The 21,785-nt window shown below is 40.9% G+C and overlaps 1 protein-coding gene across 4 annotated transcripts in view; it reads left to right on the top strand.

Moving 5' to 3' along the window:
* The first annotated feature begins 237 nt into the window (after positions 1-237).
* WWC3 (WWC family member 3) overlaps positions 238-21,785 on the top strand; it is a 103,635-nt gene continuing 82,087 nt past the window's right edge. For all 4 annotated transcript variants that reach the window (XM_030476140.1, XM_030476139.1, XM_030476138.1 and 1 more), the window contains exon 1: positions 238-1,017. In XM_030476140.1, coding sequence (XP_030332000.1) covers positions 806-1,017 — 212 coding nt within the window. In that variant the 5' untranslated portion in view covers positions 238-805. The remainder of the gene's footprint in view (positions 1,018-21,785) is intronic.

The raw sequence follows: 21,785 nt of genomic DNA, 5'->3' as shown, positions 1-21,785 counted from the left end.
CACTCCGGAGGCTTTTCGGGTGGGCACTGCGGGATGCCTGACCCAGCGAGGGCCGGCCATGGCTCCCCTTCCCAGTCCCCAACGGGCTGTGGCAGAGCACAGGTCTCGGAGCGGGACGGGACGGACCCCGGTGGGGCCTCAGCCGCCTTCCCCCGGCCCCTGCCCAGGGCTACCGCCCTCTCTCCGTAGCTGACGTGTCTTGGTCTGGGCTCGGCTTCCGCGGCGCGGGGTGCGGCCGCCTCGCCGGGCCCCGCCGCTTCCCTCCTGCCCCGCGGGCCAGCGCAGGCCAGGCCGGGAGGGTTCTCCCTCCTCGGCCCCTTCCCCCGGTCCGGCCCAGCCCGGCCCTCCGCGGCGTGGGAACAGCCGGGCGGGGCGGAGGTGGGGGCCGGCCCTGGCGAAGGGAGGGAGGGAAGATGGCCGGGGCCGGCGCCGGGCGGGAGGCGACGGCGGGGCGCTGCTGAGCGGCGGGGCGGGGGCGCTCGGGCCGGCGGGCCGAGCTCGGGGGCTGGGAGCCGCGGCGGCGCGGGGCAGGTCCCGGGCGGGGTTAGGAAGCGCGGCGGGGCTGGTCCCGGCGCGGAGCGGGGCTGGAGCGGGGAAGGATGAGCTCGGCGCGGAGCAGCCGGAGCCGCCCGAGTCCCGCTCCCTGCGGGGCCGCCTGTTAGTGCTGGAGGAGGAAGAAGAGGAGGAGGCGGCGGCGGGCGGCCGCGGCCCGGGCGGGACGGGAGCTGCCCCGGCGGCGGCGGGCGGGGAGCGGGTTTCGGCCGGAGCTGGGCGGCGGCGGTGGCGGCCGGGCGGCGGAGCGGCCATGCCGTGGTTAAGCGGCGGGCGGCGGCGGCGACAGCAGCAGCAAGTGGCGGCGGGACAGGGCGGTGGGCCGCCGGCGGGCGGGCAGCGGGGCCGGGAGAGCTCGGAGTTACCGCTGCCCGCTGGCTGGGAGGAGGCGAGGGACTTCGACGGGCGAGTCTTTTATATTGACCATAACACCCGGCAGACCTCGTGGATCGACCCCCGGGACAGGTAAGGGGCGGGAGCCGCCGGTGGACGTGGGAGATCGCGGGGGAAGGAGGGCCCGAGCCCGGTTCATGCCGCCGGGCGCCGGCCGCGCCGGTGAGAGGGAGAAGGCGCGGGGAGAGGCCTTTCCGAGGCCTCCTCGACCCCTTCTCTCCGCGCCCTCTCCCCTTGGGCGACGGGGTCGGGCCCATCGGCGACGTTTTCCGTCCCCCGTCCGTGGCCGCGGGGAGGGTGTGGGCGGCGGGGCCGCCGGTGCCGGTGGCGGCGGGGCGCTCCGCCTCGCCTCCCGTCGCCTCCCCGCGTCCGGAGCGGGAAGCCGGGCCGGGACCCTGTCACACCGGCCCGCCCCGGCCGGGGCGTGTGGAGACGTGAGGGGCAGCACCCCTGCCCCAGTGGCGCGCGGGTTTGCCTCCAGTGTTAATGTTAGATCCGATCAAGAAAATAGAGGAATTACGGCACTTTCTGCCCGTGGTGGGTGCTCCGAGCAAGCGCTGTTTCTGTGTGAGGGGAGATGGGGAGGCAGGACCATACTGCCTCTGTTTATAGCCTTCGAATACTGGACTAGCCCCACTGTAACCTGGTGGCTTGGCCATCCTGATTTATTAGCTGGGCTGAACTAATTGGCAGCAGCAGGCTGGAGGCATGCTGAAGTAATTTGGTAGATTACCTCCTCATAAAAGATAACGCTGCGTGGAGGTAAGCAAGCTGGTAAATTCCTGCAGTTTGTTTGACAAATACGTGGTCTGCTGCAAATTACCCGTCTGCTGTGCTGTTTCGGGATGGCATTTTCACATCTCTCCGGCCTGGCGGTGCGTGATGAGCTCGAGTTAGGCCTTTTCATTTCAATTAGTGTGAATAAATTTGGGCAAGTTTTACGTTTTTCAATAGAATTGAATTATAACCAATATTTAAACGTCCTAGCTTAAAACCTGGTGGAAGCATGGGCTGTCTGTAGCGGGTGCTGCCTGGTAAATACAACCTCGCTTGGAAGCGTTCACCTAAAAATTTCCACGCGGAGTTAGTGAACACGGTTAGTTAGGTGTCTGCAAAATAAGAAACATATGTCTCTGTGTATGCTTTTCTATATTAAACAATGTTTTTATAGTAAGTGAGAGTTGGACAAGGACAGTTTGAACCTCAGCCGGAGCTACCTTGCCAGAAGTATGCCTGGAATGTTAAGCAGGCCACAGAAACATTTAAGCACAGTCTGGGTTAAAGACTAGTAATTTGAGAGATTCCTGTCATCTTGCACAATGATACATAACTGTTTAAATGGTCTAAATATTTACCTACCAGATCAAGATCTTTTATGTCATTATTTAGACATACTTATGCATGCACATATTCTTTTGCTGAGGCATTAAATATCTGTTAATGTGCTTTAGATAGCACATTTTTCTACATTAAAATGCATAGAAATGTTGTTAGTTTACTTGTGCTGTTTTAAAGGTAACCAATGACATAACAACGTGTCTGTGGCTTCTCCATGTCATCCTTTCCATTAAATTTCAGAGGTTATGCAGTTTTGTCTTCTGGAATATCTTGCATACAGACGATAATGAAAAAGACAGTCATTTACTACAGTATTTAAATCTCGTTCCCATTTGACTTCAATAGTATTGCTAAAATTATGACTTCATGCTTTGAAGAAATAATTGAAATGCCCCACAACCCTTGAAAATTTGTTTAAATATTTCACACCAATGTTTAAACTTAGATTTATTTTTCACATTGGGTAAGAACAGGCTGTAGAGCAGAGATTGAGATGTTTACATTGGGGCAGATAGAAAATGGTGTTTTCCTGAGAACTATCAGTAGTTTCTGCAGAATTCAAGTAGCGGGAGCCAGTTATGTGATTGCAGAGTTAATCTCTGGTTGAGAACAGACTGGTGGTGTTACTTTAATGAGATAGAATCATAAAATGGTTAGAGTTGGAAGGGACCCAACCACCCTGCCATGGGCAGGGGCACCTTCCGCTAGACCAGGTTGCTCGAAGCCCTGTCCAGCCTGGCCTTGTAAAAGGTCAAGGATGTCTGTGTTTTTCTGCATACTGGAAAGTGACCAGCCTTTTTGGCTTTCATTCCAGCTATTTGCATTCCCAGGGGCAGCAGCAAAGTAGGAAAGGATCAGGTTAGTTGTGTTCTGCTGAAGTTTGGGAAAGGAAGGTCAGAACATCAGGGAAATGATACTGAAGTTTTTTCTTTTGTGTGTTTTTTTTTTTTTTCCCAAAAAAGAAGTTGAAAAAGTGGAGGGCAGAATAACCTACTTGTATCATGTGTAGTGCAGCATTTTGAGTTTGGTGTAGGATGGCAGAGATCAGTCCCCCCATTTGTGTGTTTATCTGGTTTTGTTTCTATCCAGGAGGAACTGGACAAAACTATGGGACCTTAGGCCATGCTGCACTTGATCAGGGCTCTGAGAATCAGCACCTCCAAGCTTTCCTATGGGCAGTAGTCTCATAAGCATCCCCACAGGCTCCTCTTGCCCTGTAGCTGGCACTTAGTAGTTTGTTTTTCTTTGCAGCATTCTCCCCTGAGATTTTGCAGCCTTTTGTATAGTTTGGTTAGTGAATTTAATTTGAAGCAGTTATTTGATTAAAAAACAAAACAAAAGTCTCCCATCCATCCCGCCACCCACCCCCCGCGTTTTTGCAATTGAAGCCAAGAAGAGAAGGAAATACTAATTGGAGAAGTTGAGAAAGCAGAAATCTGCTCTGTAAAGGATTTTGGAGTTTGGGAAAGAAAAGGTGATGAGGGCAGTGAAGGTAAGTCAAAATCATACACAGTGAGAAGGGCTAAAGGACTCAGAAGTACATCTTTTATGAGTTTTGGTATAAAAAAGTGGAATAAACGAAGAAAAAAGAGGGAGAATAGCAGATATGTGATAAAATGGGCAGATATGAGAAGCATCTTTGGTATCAAATCAGTGGTTAGGTTGGAGAAGATACTGTGTTGATCTGTGTGGATTGCATGTAATGAATAGGTTGCAGATGATTGTCTAGCAGATCTTGTAAACCTCAGAATGAAGCCATTCACTGCATGTTTTCATCTCTTAGAAGTTGTCTTTTATCTTAATAGATTGTAAGTTCTTAAGGCAGCAAACTGTGTTTTTTATCTTTACTGTGTTTGCACAGTGCTTGCTATATTGAGATTCTGGTCAATAACTGGGGATTGTAAATGGTCTTATAGAAGACTGATGATGTTTGTGGCTGATATTGATGATCCTTGTGGCACCAAGGATTTTATTACTGTGGCTGTTTGTTACAAGACTGTGTTTTCAAGTGATTAGAGCCTAGCCAAAACTGTTGGAATTTGGCAAAAGCTTTCTAAACTGGTGAGTCTTGTTAGATTTGTTGTAGGTGGAAACTTCGGCTAAAATACAGTGTTGGTTTCTTGGAACAACTCTAGGGGAGAGGGAGTGTTTCCTTCAGCTTCCTAATGTGGGTTGCCTTGTTTGAAGATTTAAATCTTCTTGCTTTGGAATGAAGATTTTAAACTTTTAAAGTGTAGGAGTGTTTCTGCATGGAGATATCATCCATTTGGGCCAGTTTGGGAGGATATGAGAAATTGGTATGGGCTAGGTAAAGACTTAAATTTTAGCATCTGCATTTGCAGGAACTTCCTGCAAACTGGACTGCTGGTACATTAATTGTAATCTGAGAGGTTTTCTGTCCTGTGTCCTCATCAGCATCTTAATTCTGAGACCTAAAAGCTGCTTAATTTGAGCACAGGAAAAAAACTCTGGCCTTGTAGAGGAGGTGGGTTGGAACAAGCAGTAAGGAAACAAGTGGGGTTGGCCTTGGAATTCAGCATGGGGTAAGGGGCTGTGTGGTAATTTTGTTAGGTTATGGAAAGCAAAGCAATCAGGAGTTGGGGGTAGAGAAAAGGAGGATGGTACCTGAAGCCTGGGAAGAAAAAAGTAGGGGAACTGGACTGAAAACCAGTAGGGCAGGGAAAAACAGGTAAGAAGAAACTGGTCTGGTGAGGGTTCAGGGTGTGAGGGTGTCAGCTCTTTTCTTGGCTGTACAGGGAACCCTGGGGGAAGAGAAGGAGCACTGAGTTTGGGTGAGGAATCTTCAGAGTTGGAAAATACGCATGTCGGGCAGCATGCAAAGTCTGGGTGAAGAAGGGAAGATGTGTGGAAGGTGGAATAGAAGAACTACATGTGAAATGTGAGGATGGGGGTCAGGAAGTGTAAGATGTGCTGGACAAGGAGATTGATGAAAAAACCCCCAGAATTGTAGAGAATGGAAATAAGCAGGAAAGGCTAATGGGCTTGAAACAAGGAGTCAGCTTGGGAAAGTCATGAGACAGGTATCTATGTTATTAGGATGCAGAATAGAAATGCTCAAGTGAGTAATGGGCAGAAAGGCCCAAAAGTGCTGTCTGCTTCTTGCTGAACGATATCAGGACCCCTTACTCTCATCATTTATTTGCTTTTGGCAAATGTCTGTATTACCCAGTTTGCCTCTTCTCTCTGTCGGGTAGGACAAAGGCTGACTATTACTACTGTTGTTTCCTCTGTTATGGCATGGGGCAAAGGGAGGTGTTCAAACCCAAGTGCCAGTGTGTGTGATGCTGCACAATGCGATTTCTATTTGTTCAGTTTGGTTTTATAAAGGAATAGGAGGTTGCAAGTAAGAAACTTAAATCAAGAGAATATTCACGTCAGATATTCAAAGCTAGAAAATTCCAGACTTAATCAATTAACTACTTTTTTAGCCACAAACTAGTTTTTCATATATTTTCTTGCCTTATTTGATATGTGGAGAGGAGCAACTCTGAGGCCAAATCAGAGGGCTATGAAGTGATGAGAATCACTTTTAACTTTTTTTTCCCAAATTGGAAGATGTGCCTCTCTCTAGTGAGGCAAAGGATCTTTTGGCACACCAGTGCATGATATGGTTAGAAAGGCAGTGGCCACTTTGTCCATGCCAGAAAATATCTCCCTAGAGTATAGGAATGTATCTGTCCAGTTGACATTACTCAGCAACCCAAAGACAGTCAGAAGAAACATTTAAATGAAGGTTTTTCACAAGTAGCATTTTTCCGGGCCTGGCTTAAACCCCTGCACTGAGAGTTGCAATTAGTGTCATTTGGTATTAGAATTTAAATACTTCTATTCCAAAGCATGAGAAAGATGAAGGCAACAGAATAGTTAGTACCCCTGCCATTTTTGAAAGTTTGCTTCAAGTTCGTGTTTTCAGACATTTCACGTCTACTTCCTTTTTGCCGTATTTTGATTATCAACTGTGTCAACTCATAATTTTGTTTTGAACTAATGCTGTTTGTGGAATGGGAAGAAAACAAAGTGATTGTTGATTGTTCTTTTAATATTCCCTCTGAAAACATTACGATGACTGAATAGATTTACATTGTGTGCTTTATTTGACTGTGGTGCAGACTGTTAATATAAGGCATAAAATGTAACCTATAGGGCACAGAAATCTATTTTTGGAAGTGATGCTTTGAAAATGTTTAAAGGGGAGCAGAACTCCACTAATTTGGTCATGATTTTATAGATTGGTTCTCTAGGCTGTCAGTGCCAAGCTTACAGGAGATGAATGTGAAGAAAAAAAATAATTGAATGAGTATGGATGTGGAAAATATGCTCTCCCATGAGATCAAAAGAGTTGAATTCATTTAGTTGAAGAGGTGTTTTGGAAGTGGTTTGAGTACTGATCATAAAAAGAGATGATACTGGAGACTTCAGAGCTCTTTGTTTAGTAGATTTATAATAGTATCTGATAGTCAGAAGTTGAAACCAGAAATATGATATGTTTTTAATAGTAAGAGATATTAAATGTCAGAGTAGTTTTTCCACTCCTTTAGTTCTCTAGGTGAAATTATGTAATTCAAATTTTCTGCCTGATACAAGTCAGCTATTGCTTGAAGTCTTGTTGCCTATGACCATCTATTTTTACTGCCTCTATTGCATGATGTATCACTTGACCTATATATAATATATATAGCTAAATATATCTCACAAGGATTGGCAGAGCAGCCATCCTTTCCCTAGAAAGTGGAGGGCTTTTCTCTCTGGTTGTTTCTCTTAACACAGCAAGGAAAAAAATCCACATTCTCTCCTGTCACTTGAGGCATCTGAGTCCTAGAGTTGCATCATTTGATTACCTCAACGTAGCAGTGAATACAGTGGACTTGATAAACTTTATATTAAAAGTATTGCACATAAAGTAGTACTGGAAATCCAGGTGTTTTGAATTTTCTGTGCAAATGTCAAGCCTGGCTGCAGCCGCAGTGTGGATGGGAAAGCTACACAGCTGTGCGACTGCTCTCCTGGCATGTGACTGGGAATACTTGCTGCAGCACATGGTGTTGAGAAAGGGCTGTGGTGCCCTAAGCCTCCCTGGGCAGTCTGCACATATTTGTACTTTAGTTCTTGATCAGAATAATTCAGTAATATTTTTAAAGGCATGCTGTAGCTGACGTTTGTTTTGAAAGTTTCACATGTATGTATGTCATGATAAATTTACTTCTCTGCCTTTCAGGAGAGAGATACATTCCTGTTTTTTTTGTTTGAAGATCCTGGCTAGTATCTTTGAACAGGCAGATATTAACTTTATATTGTGAGCAAATCCCATGAAAATGTTTATGATTAAAAATGAATGTAGGTGCAAACTTCCTAGAATTAATGTTAGATGGTATTGAGCATGTTTTTCAAGCTTAGTGTTTCATTTGATTGATAGATTCTGATTACAAGTGAATGTTAATCAGCTGCTTCATGGTAAATAATGCCAACTCTCTGATTGAAATGTTTTTTAAAAGGTAGCTTTTAATTCCTAGTAAGATATATGTAGCTTGGGAAAAAGCAATGCCTGTATGAAGCAAGCATTCATGTTTTCTTGGTGTTAAACATTGTTAAAAATGAGTGCTACATACTTAGTCATTGAGGATTAAAAATGTTTCTAGTAGTTTTTCAGTGTCTCAGAAGGTAGAGGTGAGAGACATCCACTCTTTCTTCCTAAAGGTGAAAGGTTTTCCTTATAGTACAATAGTAGTGAATTATGGTTTATTTAATTGATCTTTGTATATAAAATACATATGCTTTGAAAATCTAGCTTAGGTAGCATAAAACTGCAAGACCTAACGCATGTGTGCTAAAGCATCAACACAGCTATTGAGCCACAGTAACCTCATTACCAAAAAATGAGATAAGCAGCTGTTAAGCTGCTTACTGTTTTGTTAAAGGTGAAGGCGGTTTTTGTGTGTAGTTTTTACCTCTAAATGGAAGTATTTTCAGCAATTAGATAAGGAATGCAGACACCTGCCTTATTGTATTTGTGTGCATGCTAGAAAGGTCTAAATTAGCACTTGTGTCTGCAGTGTGTTACTGCAATGCGGTGGCAGATGTTCTGAGGGCTTTTTCTTGAAGGATTCCCTTGGCTGCCTCATGTATGAGTTGGGTCTTATAAACTGAGAAACTGATCTATATGTTGTCAGCGCTCAAAACTGTCGGAGAAGGTACTTTCCTATTTCTTGTATGCATAAATCAGCTTATATCTGAGTCAGTATAGGCATAATGGTTGTATTTATTGTCATTAAGCAGCACCAAGTATTGTTAAAGGAAAATTGGGTATTTGTATTAATCTGTCTTCTAAAGGGTGTGTGTGTGGGAAGTGTCTGCTTTTCAGGATCTATAATCTGCACATGTGAGAATGCAAGATTTGAAACGTCACAAGACTAGGGCTGGGTTTTAAGTTCTATTATCTGGAGAAAAAACTCCTATTTAGGCTTGGAGTGATAAGTTTAGTTTGAGAGATAACAACTTAGTGTTTTTAGTGAATGTAAATATAGTGACAGCACTGTGCAAACATAAGAACAAATGACTTGTAGGCAATAAAAAAAAATTAGAAACTTATCTGTAGCAAAGTGCTGTTAACAAGCTTCACAGAAGTGCCTGTTAAATGTAATGTTCATTTATTATTTTGTGTTTTTTGCTTGAAGGTAGAGCTTTGTAAAGTTGTATGTGAGGCCAAACAGAAGTATTTAGTTGATCTTTTGGTGAAACAAAGTAAAACTAATACTTTTTCTGCCTACAGTTAAAAATAGAACTTCCTGAATATCTTATCTGCTGCAGATGTGACAGTTCACATTCACCAGGAAAGCCAGCCAGTATTGCAGCTTTTAAGTAATTTTCAGCTTGTTTCTGGTTGAAAGAAGCTAGCTAAAGAAAACATGCTCTAGGTGCTTTTCCTACCTCTCTGCCTGCTGTGGCAGAGCAGCCTGCACACTCAGCAAGGTTTCACAATATAGCACCCTTGAGCTACTGGTTAGTTGCTGCCAAAAGTAGCAGTGTCCTCCCCACCAGCTGCATGGTCTCATCCCTCTTTTGCACTGGTACCAGTGTTTACTCGATCTTACGGTAAGACAAATTGGCAAAATAACTTCTATACAGTATTTTATTTGTCTCTTTTTGAGGAGGGTAGTTGTCAGCCAGTTTAGTTCCCTAAGCTGACTTAAACCTTCAGGGCAGATGGGTATTTAAGTGGCTTATGTCAATTAAGTTTAATTCAGTAAGGAATTGGATTAGGCAAAAGTGGTGAGTCAGTTTAGAAACTTCTCTGAGTAAATCCTCTTTTGCGAATGGCAGTCCTGACTTCTGATTTTTAAAATACCCCCATAGTAAAACACATCTCTAAACAATCTTCAAGTTATGTTTAAAAAGGAAGGATTCACTTTTCAGACACCAGATGATCAACAGAAGTCAATTAAATAGGTGTCAGTTTTTCAGTTGAGTAGCAGCACTGAAGTTGCTATTAAGAAGTGAGAGGGCTACAAGCAGCAGAACTGATTTGGGGACTGAGTTTGGGGCATCAGCAGCAGCTTGGAAACACTCATGAGAGATTTGGTGAAGTCAGTAGTGAGCATTGCCATCACTGGCAGGGAACGAAGTTGGTGCATGAGGGAATTAGATGTAGGACCAGGCTGGGGAGAATATCAGCATTGTGGGACCTTGGTGGTGTGTGTGTGAGAGGGAACTAAGTATAAGATCAGACAGATGTGGGGAGGATCTTGACAGTGGAGCACTTCCCAGCAGGATGTCAGTTGGGTGTAGAAGCATAGGGTGTAACTGGGGAAAGATGGAGCATGAAAAGACATGTCAAGGTAATAGCAAAAACCACAAAGGAGCTACTGGGGGGACTTTGAAGGTGGCTTTGTCACCAGTGTTTGGAGCTACAACTTATTAAAAGATTGTGGCAGTGGGACTGTGAAGTCTTAGAGATCTGAATGAATCAAGGTTGAAATTGCCAGGTTGTAGAGGAGGAGGCTGTAATGTTTGAATTGGGTGATCAAGATTTTTGTCTCTGCTTATGGAGAGGAGCAGGGTTTCCGATGTATTTTTTGCCTTGTTACCAATCCCAAGCCTATTTCATGGAGATAAATCCCTCAGTTCTTAACTATTTATTAATGGTGGGGGCATGGGGATATAAGCTTTGTTCTGCCATGCTAGAAGGGTCTTGATCATTTCTTGATTCTATTTCAGATAGGAAAATTAATTTGCACTTGGTACAATTAGGGTGTGCTAAAAGCATGCCTAGACTTGATCTGTCACTTCTAATGGCCCATTCAGTCGTTTGAGTCAGCCATTTAATACAGCCAGCCCCCTGGTAAGGCTCGCTCTAGGTATATGTTGCATGATCAAACAAGCTGGAGTATTTCTCAGTTTGTTTCTCTGCCTTTTTGTGCGTGTTTGCTGGAGTAAGAAAGGCTCTTGCATCCAGTGATGAGCTTGGTGGTCTCCCTGTGGTTTGCAGGACGGACGCAGTTCTGTGCTGTAGTGTTAGCTCTTTTGGCTGAAGGAGCTGATTGCCATCACGGGCTGAATTAGTGAATATCGAAACTGAAGCAACTAGGTTTTTTATTGTTGTTTTCAAAGACTTTTCTATTTCAGTGTATCTAACTGGCAATGGGACAAAAATAAAGTACAGTGATATCAACATCCTTGAACCAGCAATGGAGAATCAAAGGCTATCTTTCATAGCTTTCTGAGAGAGTTATTTTCAAGATGAAATATCTATGGAGAATCTTGTTGAAACTATTTTGATTTATACTGTACTTAGGCTGAAGCTCTTTTACACACACAGTGATTAGGATTCTTTATGGCAAAATGCAAAGTTTGGTGTCAAAGCTGAAAATGCATAGTATTTCAAAATTTATTTATTTAATCTTGGATTACAGTTTAAACAGCTAAAAATAAGACTTTCAAAAAACCTTAATACGCAGCATGTTCTTAGAAAGTGGCTTATCCATGTTTGGAAAGGCAGCTGAAGTACTGCATAATTATCTAATTCTATAGCATAAACAAATTGTGACACACTTCTCGGAGGATACAGTCCAAAGTTATTTGACTTGACAGCAATTCCATGCATGCTTAAAAGAATTTCAGAATAAAAAGTAAAACTACCATGGTGGTATTTGGGAGTTGGTAGTTTGTGTGGTTTTTTTTTTTTTGTTTTTTTTTTTGGCAATATAAGGATAATTAGTAGTTGGAGAAAGTATTGCATGTGTTTGGAAGTTACTGTATAAACACTTGAGTGTCTTCTGTTTTTTCCAGATGACATCTTTTGGATAAGACTAAGACTCACAGTATTAAAGGTGTGATATGGCACATAGATAAAAATCCCTGAAACCCAAACTTCAGAAAAAGTTAACCACAGAACCCAATTAAAATGGATTTAATGACCATCATGGCTGTTGGATCATAGATCAATTTTAGTAGTATCTAAATAGTCACCAATTGTAGTGTTAGAGACTAACTCATTAACCTTATGATTATCCATTATGGGCTAGAGAAGTTATAACTGACCTCTCATTTACATAATAATAATAATAAAATAATTGGAAATGCATGTAAAGACTGGAAATGCAATAATTTGTCAAAATTCAGTTACAGAACATGTATATTCATATTGCATGTTCATATGCCTGTTTCCAACTGTATTTGTGTACTGAGCAATGACATTTAAGAAGAAAAAGTGTATATTACTTTGTGTTGGTTTGAGTTGTCTTGTCTTTGCTTTTTTGCCAGCTCATAGTTTATTCAAGGGAAAACCTAGTGGTGCTCTTGTGGTTAAGGGTGTACTGAGATTTGTGATAAAGAGGCACCATGTGCTCAAGACTCTGCACAGGTATTTGAATTCTACTTCTGTGTTTAATGTAGCTGCTCAGCTGAGCCCATTAAATTATAGAATTACTTGTTTAGAAAAACGTTTGCTAGTACCAGCTTGCAGAAAGATGGTTAAAAATGCTCTCCTTTGAAATGGTGGTTTAATTTCTCCCATGTCTTGAGATTCCTCTTGAGTAATCAAATCAAATTCTTCCATAATTATACCTACATATGTGAGCTTCCAGTTTCTTCATTTGATAATGCTTCATACAATGGATTCTTCTTTTAGAAGTACTTTGATAATCCATTGTAGCCTCCTTAATCACAATTTGATTTTGATGCTTCTATCTTGTCTGTATGGCAAAGGACATTGTTCTGACTAACTCTTCATTTTTTCACAGAGGTTTTAAAAAATTACTTTCCCCAAAAGAAAAATAAAAGTTTTTTAATTAAAAATGGTCAGGTATTTTTGCATCAGCTGTATTTTGCATCTGGACTGGTTAGCCATAAATTTGTGTTGGCTCTAGGGGAACTTTGGGAGGAAATCTCATGTCATCGAGCGGAAGATCTGTTGTGAAAACTTTTTGATTTCACACAGTTCTCACAACCTTTGGAAACTGCAGCTTAATACACACGTGGTCCAGGATCTTAATATACTCATTTACAGCTAGGACTTCAGAAAGAAGATACTCTTCAGTTACCTGTATCAATCAAAGGTAGCTACAGCATACTTATTTAAGAGTCCAAGAAATAACTGCTATCTTAAGCCTTTTGCCTTAGTCAAAGACGAGCATGCACAGAGACAGAGCAAGAGATCAGAGGGCTTGGCCTGATCCTTCCTTTTGCGTTGTTTGTGTTTTAATAGTTCTCTACGCTTTGAGAGTTTTGTGTACTGATGCAGCTAAGCTTCTTGATTTCTCATAACACCATGTAATGCACTGAATTTAAGAAGCATTTTCTTTGATCTCAGTGAACAGCTCATTTCAGCTAAGTCCCTTTGAATTGTTCTGCATTGTGAAGCATGATTACAGTTCTTGAAGTGTGTTAGTTAAGTGCTTTCTATTCAGGAAGAAGATGATAGTGTTGAGGGAAAAAATTAACTGCTGAACTCTGCATACTTGTCTTAAGCAGTGTTAAAGTGGTAGGTTGGGATTTTTTTTGTTTGTTTTGTAAGGGTTGTTTTTGGTTTTTAATAGGGTATAGCTACAGATTTTTTCCCAAGAAATTGTGAAATAAACCCCTTAATTCTTGCTTTCAAACAAATCTTTCCCTTTAGCCTGTTTTTTGGAGTAAATGTCAAGATATTTATGGTCAGGCTGACACTTGGATTCTGATTGATTGACCATAGGATGAAGATACTGTATTTCCAGTTCCAGAAATGATTTTCTTATTGTAAAATAAGCCACTTTGCAAATTGCTGGTTGTCTTTTTTAGTAGTTTTCTGTATGTGCTTATATAAAGTTTTGGAGAAGTATTATAAATTTCTTCAATTAAATGCGATAGGTGGCTTTCAGAGCAAAAGCCCTTTTAGACCATGAAACACAAACACAAACGTGTAGTAAAGAGCACATTAATGTTTTGTAAAATGTCATTTAACCATCTGAAATTTCAAGCGACTTACAGTCTGCAACATTTCTTACAGCTATAGACTCAATGCTTCTATAGGTAAACATTATTCTGACAGTACAGTCTGGAAAATTGGAGGTGAGAAATGTTTGTGGGAAATGATCTGTGGAAAGTGTGCTGATCCATAATCAATTTTTTGTATAGTAGCACTGTAGCATTTCCTATCATTAGTTCTGAATGTCACTCAGAATTCTTTGTACTGAATCTGTTGTTAGGGTGTCTAGGATTCAAGGGCATCTTAGCGAATTATCAACTACTTTAATTTTTAATACATTTTCAGAAACAGCTTGTGGGAATTTTGGCACAAAGTTTGATGTCCCAACTTTTTATTTTCTAGGAGTGTGTCATGTGCTTAGAAAAAGAACTCTTAAATTTTTCCAGAAGGGCATTTAAAAAGAAACTTGAACATTTCATTGAGCTTAGATGTAAATTGGTTTTCATGCTCAGCCAGGTTATAGAATGTCCTTCTATGACTTAATAAAAGGCAAAACACTAGATGGTCAATATTGATGAAGATAGATGTGGTTTTTGTTTGGTTTGTGTTGTGGTGGGTTTTTTTTTTTTGTTTGTTTGGTTTTTTGTTTTTTTAACAAGAGTTTATCAAATTTGTCACAATATTCTGGAAATCTGACAGACTAGGTAAAGCTACAGTGGTTATGGAAAACAGTCCATTCTTGTAAACTCCCATCCACTGAAGTAGTATCAAGTTCCTTGTATGCAGAGCTTGTTCCAGGTACAGAGTGAACTCTTTTGTACCAGAGTCTGCTGTAATATCATGTTAGGTAAATTACTTCTGGGAGTAATCTTGTAGATCTGTCCATGCCTGTGCAGGGCTTCTGCTCAGTAACAGTGATGATGTAGCTGATCTTGTTCTCTGGGTGTCTGCCTGCTAAGAGTGAGCTGTGTCCTCTGTTCTGTTTCACAATATCTGCCAAACAACTCTAAAGTGGTAATACGTTTTCGTTACTGTTGACCAGGACTTGATTTGGATCCTTGAATTCAAGATTTTTGTTCTTTTCCTCGTTTCTGACTTGTATGAAGCTTTTTGGCAATTACCTGATTCTTTGGGCATAGTATCTGAAAGAGGACGTTGATAGTGGTTGGTTGGTTTGGTTCGTTTTGTTGTTTTTTGTTGTTTGTTTGTTTGTTTTCTTCTAACACCTTACATGTCAGGGGTTCAGAATTTTTAAAATGTTTTGTTGTTTTAAAATGCAGCTGCATCATTTTATCATTAAAACTTACAGTAATAAATTGTGTAATTATGTACAGTATGTGAACATCTGGGGTTTTGAGGTTTTGCACATATGACTGACCGTTTGCCCACACTGTTCTTCACATATTTATTCTTTCTGAAGTCAGTTGATAAAGAAAATCATGCTTATTTTTTACCTTAGTCATAACCATAAGTTTCTTCTATTTTCTTTAAATTTAGAGTCTATGGAACATTTATAAAGGACTTTTCTGTCCTCTTTAAAAAATAAATTAACTGGTGTCCAAAACTCTGATTCCATTAGGAACATCCCAAAACTATGGATAATGTCCTGGCTGTGGAAGTTTTTTCCCCACCCTCCAGTCCATGAATAGTGTTCTTTAAAATGCAAGTCTTTCGAGATTATATGTTCATTTTTCTTTCTGTGGCCTTTTATGTATGTGCTCTGAAGCTTATTTTTCAAAGTGAACGAAGATTTTAATACTAATCCATGTATCCAGATATGCTGAGGATATGTCTTCTGTAAAGAAAAATAATGTTAGTACATTGCTTTTAAAGTGAAATAGTTCCCCTTTACTGTGATTTCTGTCTCAAATTAGGAATACATTGGGGTTTTTCCTCCTCGTCAGCGAAGATGCTCAGATGTCTAGACTTTTACAAGAATAATTTCCAAATAGTTGTCAAAGCACTTTGGTTAAAGAATTTCTGAACATTTTATTTTAAGATACTACATCTGATAGAATTTAAAATACATGAGTTTTAGTGGGGTTTTGGGGGTTTAGTTTTTGGTGGTTTGTTTGTTTTTTTAGGAGTGGGAAATCTGCTATGAGTAGAATGCTAGTGTAGGAGATTTTCCTCGAGTCCACATTTTACTCATATACTCTGTGTATGCTAGCAGGCACGCTTTTAAAATGTTGGGCTGGTTGGGTTTTTTTTTTTCTTAGTGGTAAAAATAGCTTGCAGCTTGTTGAAAAACAAGGCAGACCTGTGCCTCAAAATCCAAATGAAACTGCTGCTCAGATGAGGCTCTAAAGAGGGCATTTATATGTTGTGGAATGAATGGCATGCCTGCGCTAACTCCCGCAGGCCGGATATTTCCAAGGTATCAGACAGAGCTGTATATACTGCACTCTTCCCCCTTCAGATCAGAAGGTTTCTCCCTTGGCAAGGTCCAAAGGACCCTGGCTCTGGTGGGGAGGACCGAGTTGGGGTGGGGTGGGAGGAGTGGGGAAATAAAAATGAGCATGGTGACCGTGTGTGTTTTTATATTTTTCAATTTTCCATGCAGACTGCTGTGGCAGTTCGTAGGCTCCTTGTACTTCGTGAGCTAGCGTTGTTTTTCTAATCATTGTTCTTTGAACACTGTAGTTAGGAATTTCCTGTTCACGTTTTACTACAATGGTTTGTTTAAAATGATAGACCACAGTCTTTTTCCTGACCTAAAACTAGATTAGCCTTGAATGTTGAAGAGAAGTCAGACAAATAAAGAGCATAGACTGTATCTGCTTATGTCATGGAGAGAGGCCTTTTAACCGTGGGCTCAGTTATATCAAATACCACAAGCCATGTTTCTTAAATATTTATTAAGACAAATAAACATAGTTATTGTATGAACTGGCACATCTCCAAACTTCTATTTCTTTGATTCTCATGGGTGGGTCGCTTTTAATTGGGAGAAATATTTTTAATCAAGACTCTGATATCTACTGTATTATTGAATTCAGCGTTACCTCAGTTCTCCCCTCGTCCCACTCCCTTGTTACATTTATAAAATGCAACAAAATAAACCTCAGCGAAATTCAAGATACAAAATGTGGAAACAACTACCAGGAAATACTCAAATTGGAAATGAACCTACCTTTTGTCAGTACCTGTGCCTGTGGTAAGGAAAAAGTAGCATAAGGCTTTATATGTATTGCCATATATTTGCTTTCAAATTTGTGGAGAAAAAATCTCCCAAGACTAGCAGTGTTAGGTGCACAAGGATTTGAAGCATCTTTATTACACAGTTTATGTTGATTTAGGATAAGTTCCTTGTATAACACTGTTAATCTATAAATAATGCACACCTGTATCAATGAACAGCACAGGTAATAAAGCTATTGATTTTTATCTGGAAAGAGATAAAATTCCAGTGTTAAAAACAATATATGACTTCCACTTTGGGTTTTTATTTTACAGGAGAATTACTGTAATAGAAATTATGGTGTGGCATGAAAGTTTTATCTAGTTTTGGAGGGATGATGTCTTAAGCTGCCTGAGTTGGCTGCTGAGATTATTACTGACAAGCATCAAGCTCGTGAATATACACTTCATACAATACTCTTGGGTGTTTTTAATGCAAGAATGTCTGTGAGCATGTGCATGTGAAATTCTGAGAAACCTGCTAAATCAATTTTTCAAGCTGAGAGATGTCAGATTTGTAAGGTTGTGGAGCTGATATGACACACAGGCATGTCATTACAAGGGTGTTGCCAGTTAAAATACTCAGCTGTTATGGTATTTCCAGCTTAGCATCTAACTTTGTTCCACCCAGCAAGTAGTCACATAAATAGGACTAGCTGTGGATTTTTAGAGGAAATATTTAATGTATTTTTAAAGAAAATAACATTTGGAAGGGAAAATATTTGAGTAGCTTGCACGTGAATGTCTAGGGTAGGGCAGGGAGATGCCTTGCAGGGTACCAAGCTTCATGTGCTAAAGAAGCTTGCAGGAGATGTTATGTGGAAAATGTTACCATTTATAGAAATCAGGTATTTCCATGAGTACCGAAACTGATGAAGTCTGATTTCCTGTGGGTTTGTGTCTTACGGCTGATTGACTTTGGTGTCTGGGAAGGTGAAAGTTCTGCCGGATGCTCTTTGCCTTGCATTTGGGGTATTTGCATCCGCTTGCTCCTGAGCAAATTTTCTGATACCTGATTAGGTGTAAACATGGGCTTCTCGCTCCTGCTTTCATAAACTTTTAAAGGTGTTTGAATTATCTCAGGGGTTTCCCTAAAACTTGAAACTCATCAATAGCACAAAAACCAAGTATTAGTTAATGTTGTAATTAATAAAATGACATCTCCATATTTTTATAGGAGGTGGCACTACAAGCCTTCGATTTTTTTTTTTTCAGTGCCACTCTTGTTTCTTACTTTCTAGTAGCCAATTCCAAAAAAACAGGTGTTGTTTTTTTTTTTTACATAGTAAATAATAAAAATATATTTTGAGATGACTGTGCCAGATTTCGTGGTACAGGCTTGGACTATGGTGGTTCTGTGGTGTGTGTGCAATGGATGCACTATTGTCCTACACGTGAAGCAAAGCATTAGACAAGATCTAAGTTTCCAGCTTAGCTGTTGGGCTGCGTTGCCTTTGTATGCTGCCTGGCTTTTAGGTTTCGTTTCCAGCATGCATGAGCGAACAGTGCAATCCTAAGTAGGGATCCAGAAGATTTATCAGTGAGATACTTGCTATTAATGTACCTCCTGGAACTGTTAGCAAGCGTCTTTTGTTTGTAAGGATTGGAGGTTTATTGTGTGAAATACTGTCAAGGGTAGTGGGTGCCATTGGCTTTGCTGTCAGCAAAGATTGTTCACTTTGGTTTTGACCTTATTAAACACAGATTTTTCTACCTGGAAAAGCTGGAGTTCAGTAAGCTTGGGTGTGAATAAACAGGGCCCTTGATCTTCCATGTGAATGCTTTTCATGTAGCAATCCGGGTGAGTAGTTTATTCCACTAGATGAAGTAAGTGAGGTGAATAAGGTGAGTAAGCAATTTCATTATGAGATGCTCTCAGTTGTGTCTAAATGCTATGTTGCAAATTCGGCTCGTGCTTTGAGCTGGTCGGGAGCCAGGTGGCTGTGGTTAATTCATCACTGAACCTGAGCTAACAAGCCCTGTGCAGGCTAGATTATATTAGATGGAGCTCCTTGCTGCACTGAAGTAGCTGGAAGGTGTATGCATGAGACCCAGGGCAGAGCTGCTTTGGTTCTGCTGAAGCATCCTGTGTAGACAAACTCTAGAAATGTTTGTGTGGAGTAATTAATTTACTGTATGAATTTACAGTACCTTTTACTGTAATGTTGCTCTCTTCAGAGATCAGTTAATTTTGTGCAAGTTATAGGCATTAGTTATTTCTTGTAGGGTTGTATTTATAAAGCATACATAAAATGTGTATTATCATAAGGTGTATCAGTAGTGTTAGCTAAATGGATTCATAACGTTTCTTACCTGTCGATTTGCAGTAGTATAGCATTTTATATATCATAAAGTTATCTTAAGCAAAGATCTTTGAAATAAAGCCATGACTTCAGGAAGATTTCTAATATAATCCAAACACAATAGTTACTTGGAAGGATAAGCTCAGTCTTCAAAGTAGACAATTAAATTACTCTGTTCAAATACTTGAGAGAAACAGAAAAGTGCCTTTAAGTTTTTCTTCCCAGTTTTCTAAAATCCTGTTTTACATTTGTTGCCCTGTCTCGCAGCTGCATTACTGCCGTGTCTTTTCTGACCTCTTCTTTCAATTGTTGTGAAATGCCAGTCCTAAGATGTTGTTTCCCTATTTTAATCATGCCTTTCCAAAGGAAGAGAGTGTTGTTCAGTGGAAATCTGGGAGATGGGGATTCAGCTCTGCCACATGGGTTTTTTTTTTTGTGTGCTGTTACTTTTAAACTCCTTATATCTGGTGTTCAAGTGGGTACTAATTATGGTATTTCTTAACTTTATGGTGGTGGTCTGATCCTAAATGAATAATGTGATTGTATGACTACAGATAAGCCAAGAGTAATGTAAAGATTCAATTCCCTTGGTTTTGGCTTTGTTTGCTAACGTTTATGTTTTTCCTTTGTAAAGCACTTCCTAAAATTGATAATACTTTGGCACTTCCAGGTACAGCCTTCCAAAGGCAGAAGACCTCAGTTAATGAGTCTTGTATTCCTTTGCATAGATATTTGAAATAAAGATCTACTGATGATATGAGGAAAAAGTGTAGCAGTGAGAAAGCTAGATTTGAAGGTGGAATGGTGCGGTCTCTCACACTTTCCTCCTTCCCCTTTGTACCTTGCTATCAAAGGCAGTAGGTATAATGTTCTTAGCATTAAAATTGTTGGGGTTTATTATTTTCATAGTCATCTTGCCATTGTGCTTGCCAAGCACAATGTGATAAATGTAAATGTTTCTGATTTTCAGCAAGTGTACTTTCTCTCATGTTCAGTGGTGTCTTTTAGCTATGTGGCTTGAGTTAAAAATCTTTGTATTAGGTTGATGGGGGTGAGTAATAGGTGTCTGCCACAGTACAGCATGGTTGGCAGCTTAGCCTATAGCGGTTTTGTTTGGGGAATAAGGTCATCAGAATACTTTGGAAATTAATAAGATGTGTGTGACTGTTGTTTGTGTGAAGAGCCTGTGATAGGAAAAACTGTATTTATAAATGAGTGTTAAGTAACCCTGCAGTTTCTCCTCCACGACGCTGCATCATGAAGCTGTCAGCATGTGCTGCTCCTGTGCCAGCTCCCGGCGCGGGAGCTGCATCCCACTCCCAAGCACTGAAACACACTCAAGGAGCAGGTGCCACGAGGCAGTGCGATGATGCTGGTGTGGTGCTCGCAGAGATGCTGCTGGAGCTGGCCCTCCGTGCATGGGAACCAGCTGCCCCAGCTCTGGAGGGCTGCAAGAAGGCATCTGTGTGCTTCCAGGAAAGAAAGACGGAGACAGTACTAAGCAAGTATTTTTGTCATTGTCCAGATAGCTATATATTTTGTGCAGTCAAAATTCACACTTATAAAAGCTTGTGATAGACAGTAATGTAAAGGGATCAGAGTAATTTTTGCCATTAATATATGTGTGTGTATGGGGAAGCACATGTCTGATCTGGAAGGTGTGTTTGAGAATGCTTTTGTAGTTCACTTGTTTTGGATATTGGAGATCAAAGCGCTGTAGGTTCAAAACAGTGGAAGAATGTGCTGGGCTTGTACAAAATACATGAGGATGAGCTGTTTGCTGAGGACAAGGTGAGTTCATTTTCATAGCTACTTTTGAAGGAAGCAAGAAATGAAAATTGATCTTGAATCTCTGAAGACAGTGATTTTCTTTTTTTTTTTCTCAACATTAAAGTTTGATGGATGGCAAAAGTTGCCAGAAGAGCTTGTCCATGCTTTCAATGTCTTTAATACCTGCTAAATTAAACCATGTGTTAGACAAGCGCCTATTGAAAATAGCATTTGTGTAATTTGTTTTCCTTTTAAAAGCAATTACAGTCCATATACAAGAGCTCTTTAAACATTTTTTGTTGTTTACTTTTATACTGTTCTTGGATCGCATAAAATGTTACATTGTGAAATCATTTTGGCTCAGTTGTCAATAAATTGTGTGTTATCCTTTTAAGTGTTCTGGATTTATATTATGGCAACAATGATGCCATCCTCTTCTTTGCTTCTGTCAGCATTCATTTTCTGGGAAAAAGTAAATGCTGAATAGTGCCCCTTCTATGTGTTTGATGGAATTTTGAGAAGTACAGATTATTCAATCAGTAGAAATGTGCTTGTGTCCATGGACGTACGCCCTTAGCACTGCTGTAGTGCCACCTCAGAAAGCAGTGTGGTTTAAGAGATGTCTTGGATAGTTGATATGCTGTCTCACATGGTGCTTCCTGGTTTAGAGAGTTTGGGGTTTGTTTTTTATGGGGTTTTTTTTGGGGGGGGTGGAGGTGGGGTGGGATCGGTGTTCTTCCCCACATCAGCATTCCACTTGACACTTGACTGGTATTTATTACTGCTTCTTTGTTAAGAGGAGTTAGGGAAAATTATTCATCTCCATGAAAGTA

Source organism: Strigops habroptila, chromosome 2 (genome assembly GCF_004027225.2).
Source record: "Strigops habroptila isolate Jane chromosome 2, bStrHab1.2.pri, whole genome shotgun sequence".
NCBI classification, from domain to species: Eukaryota; Metazoa; Chordata; class Aves; order Psittaciformes; family Psittacidae; genus Strigops; species Strigops habroptila.
This window is presented reverse-complemented; position numbering and strand designations above follow the sequence as displayed.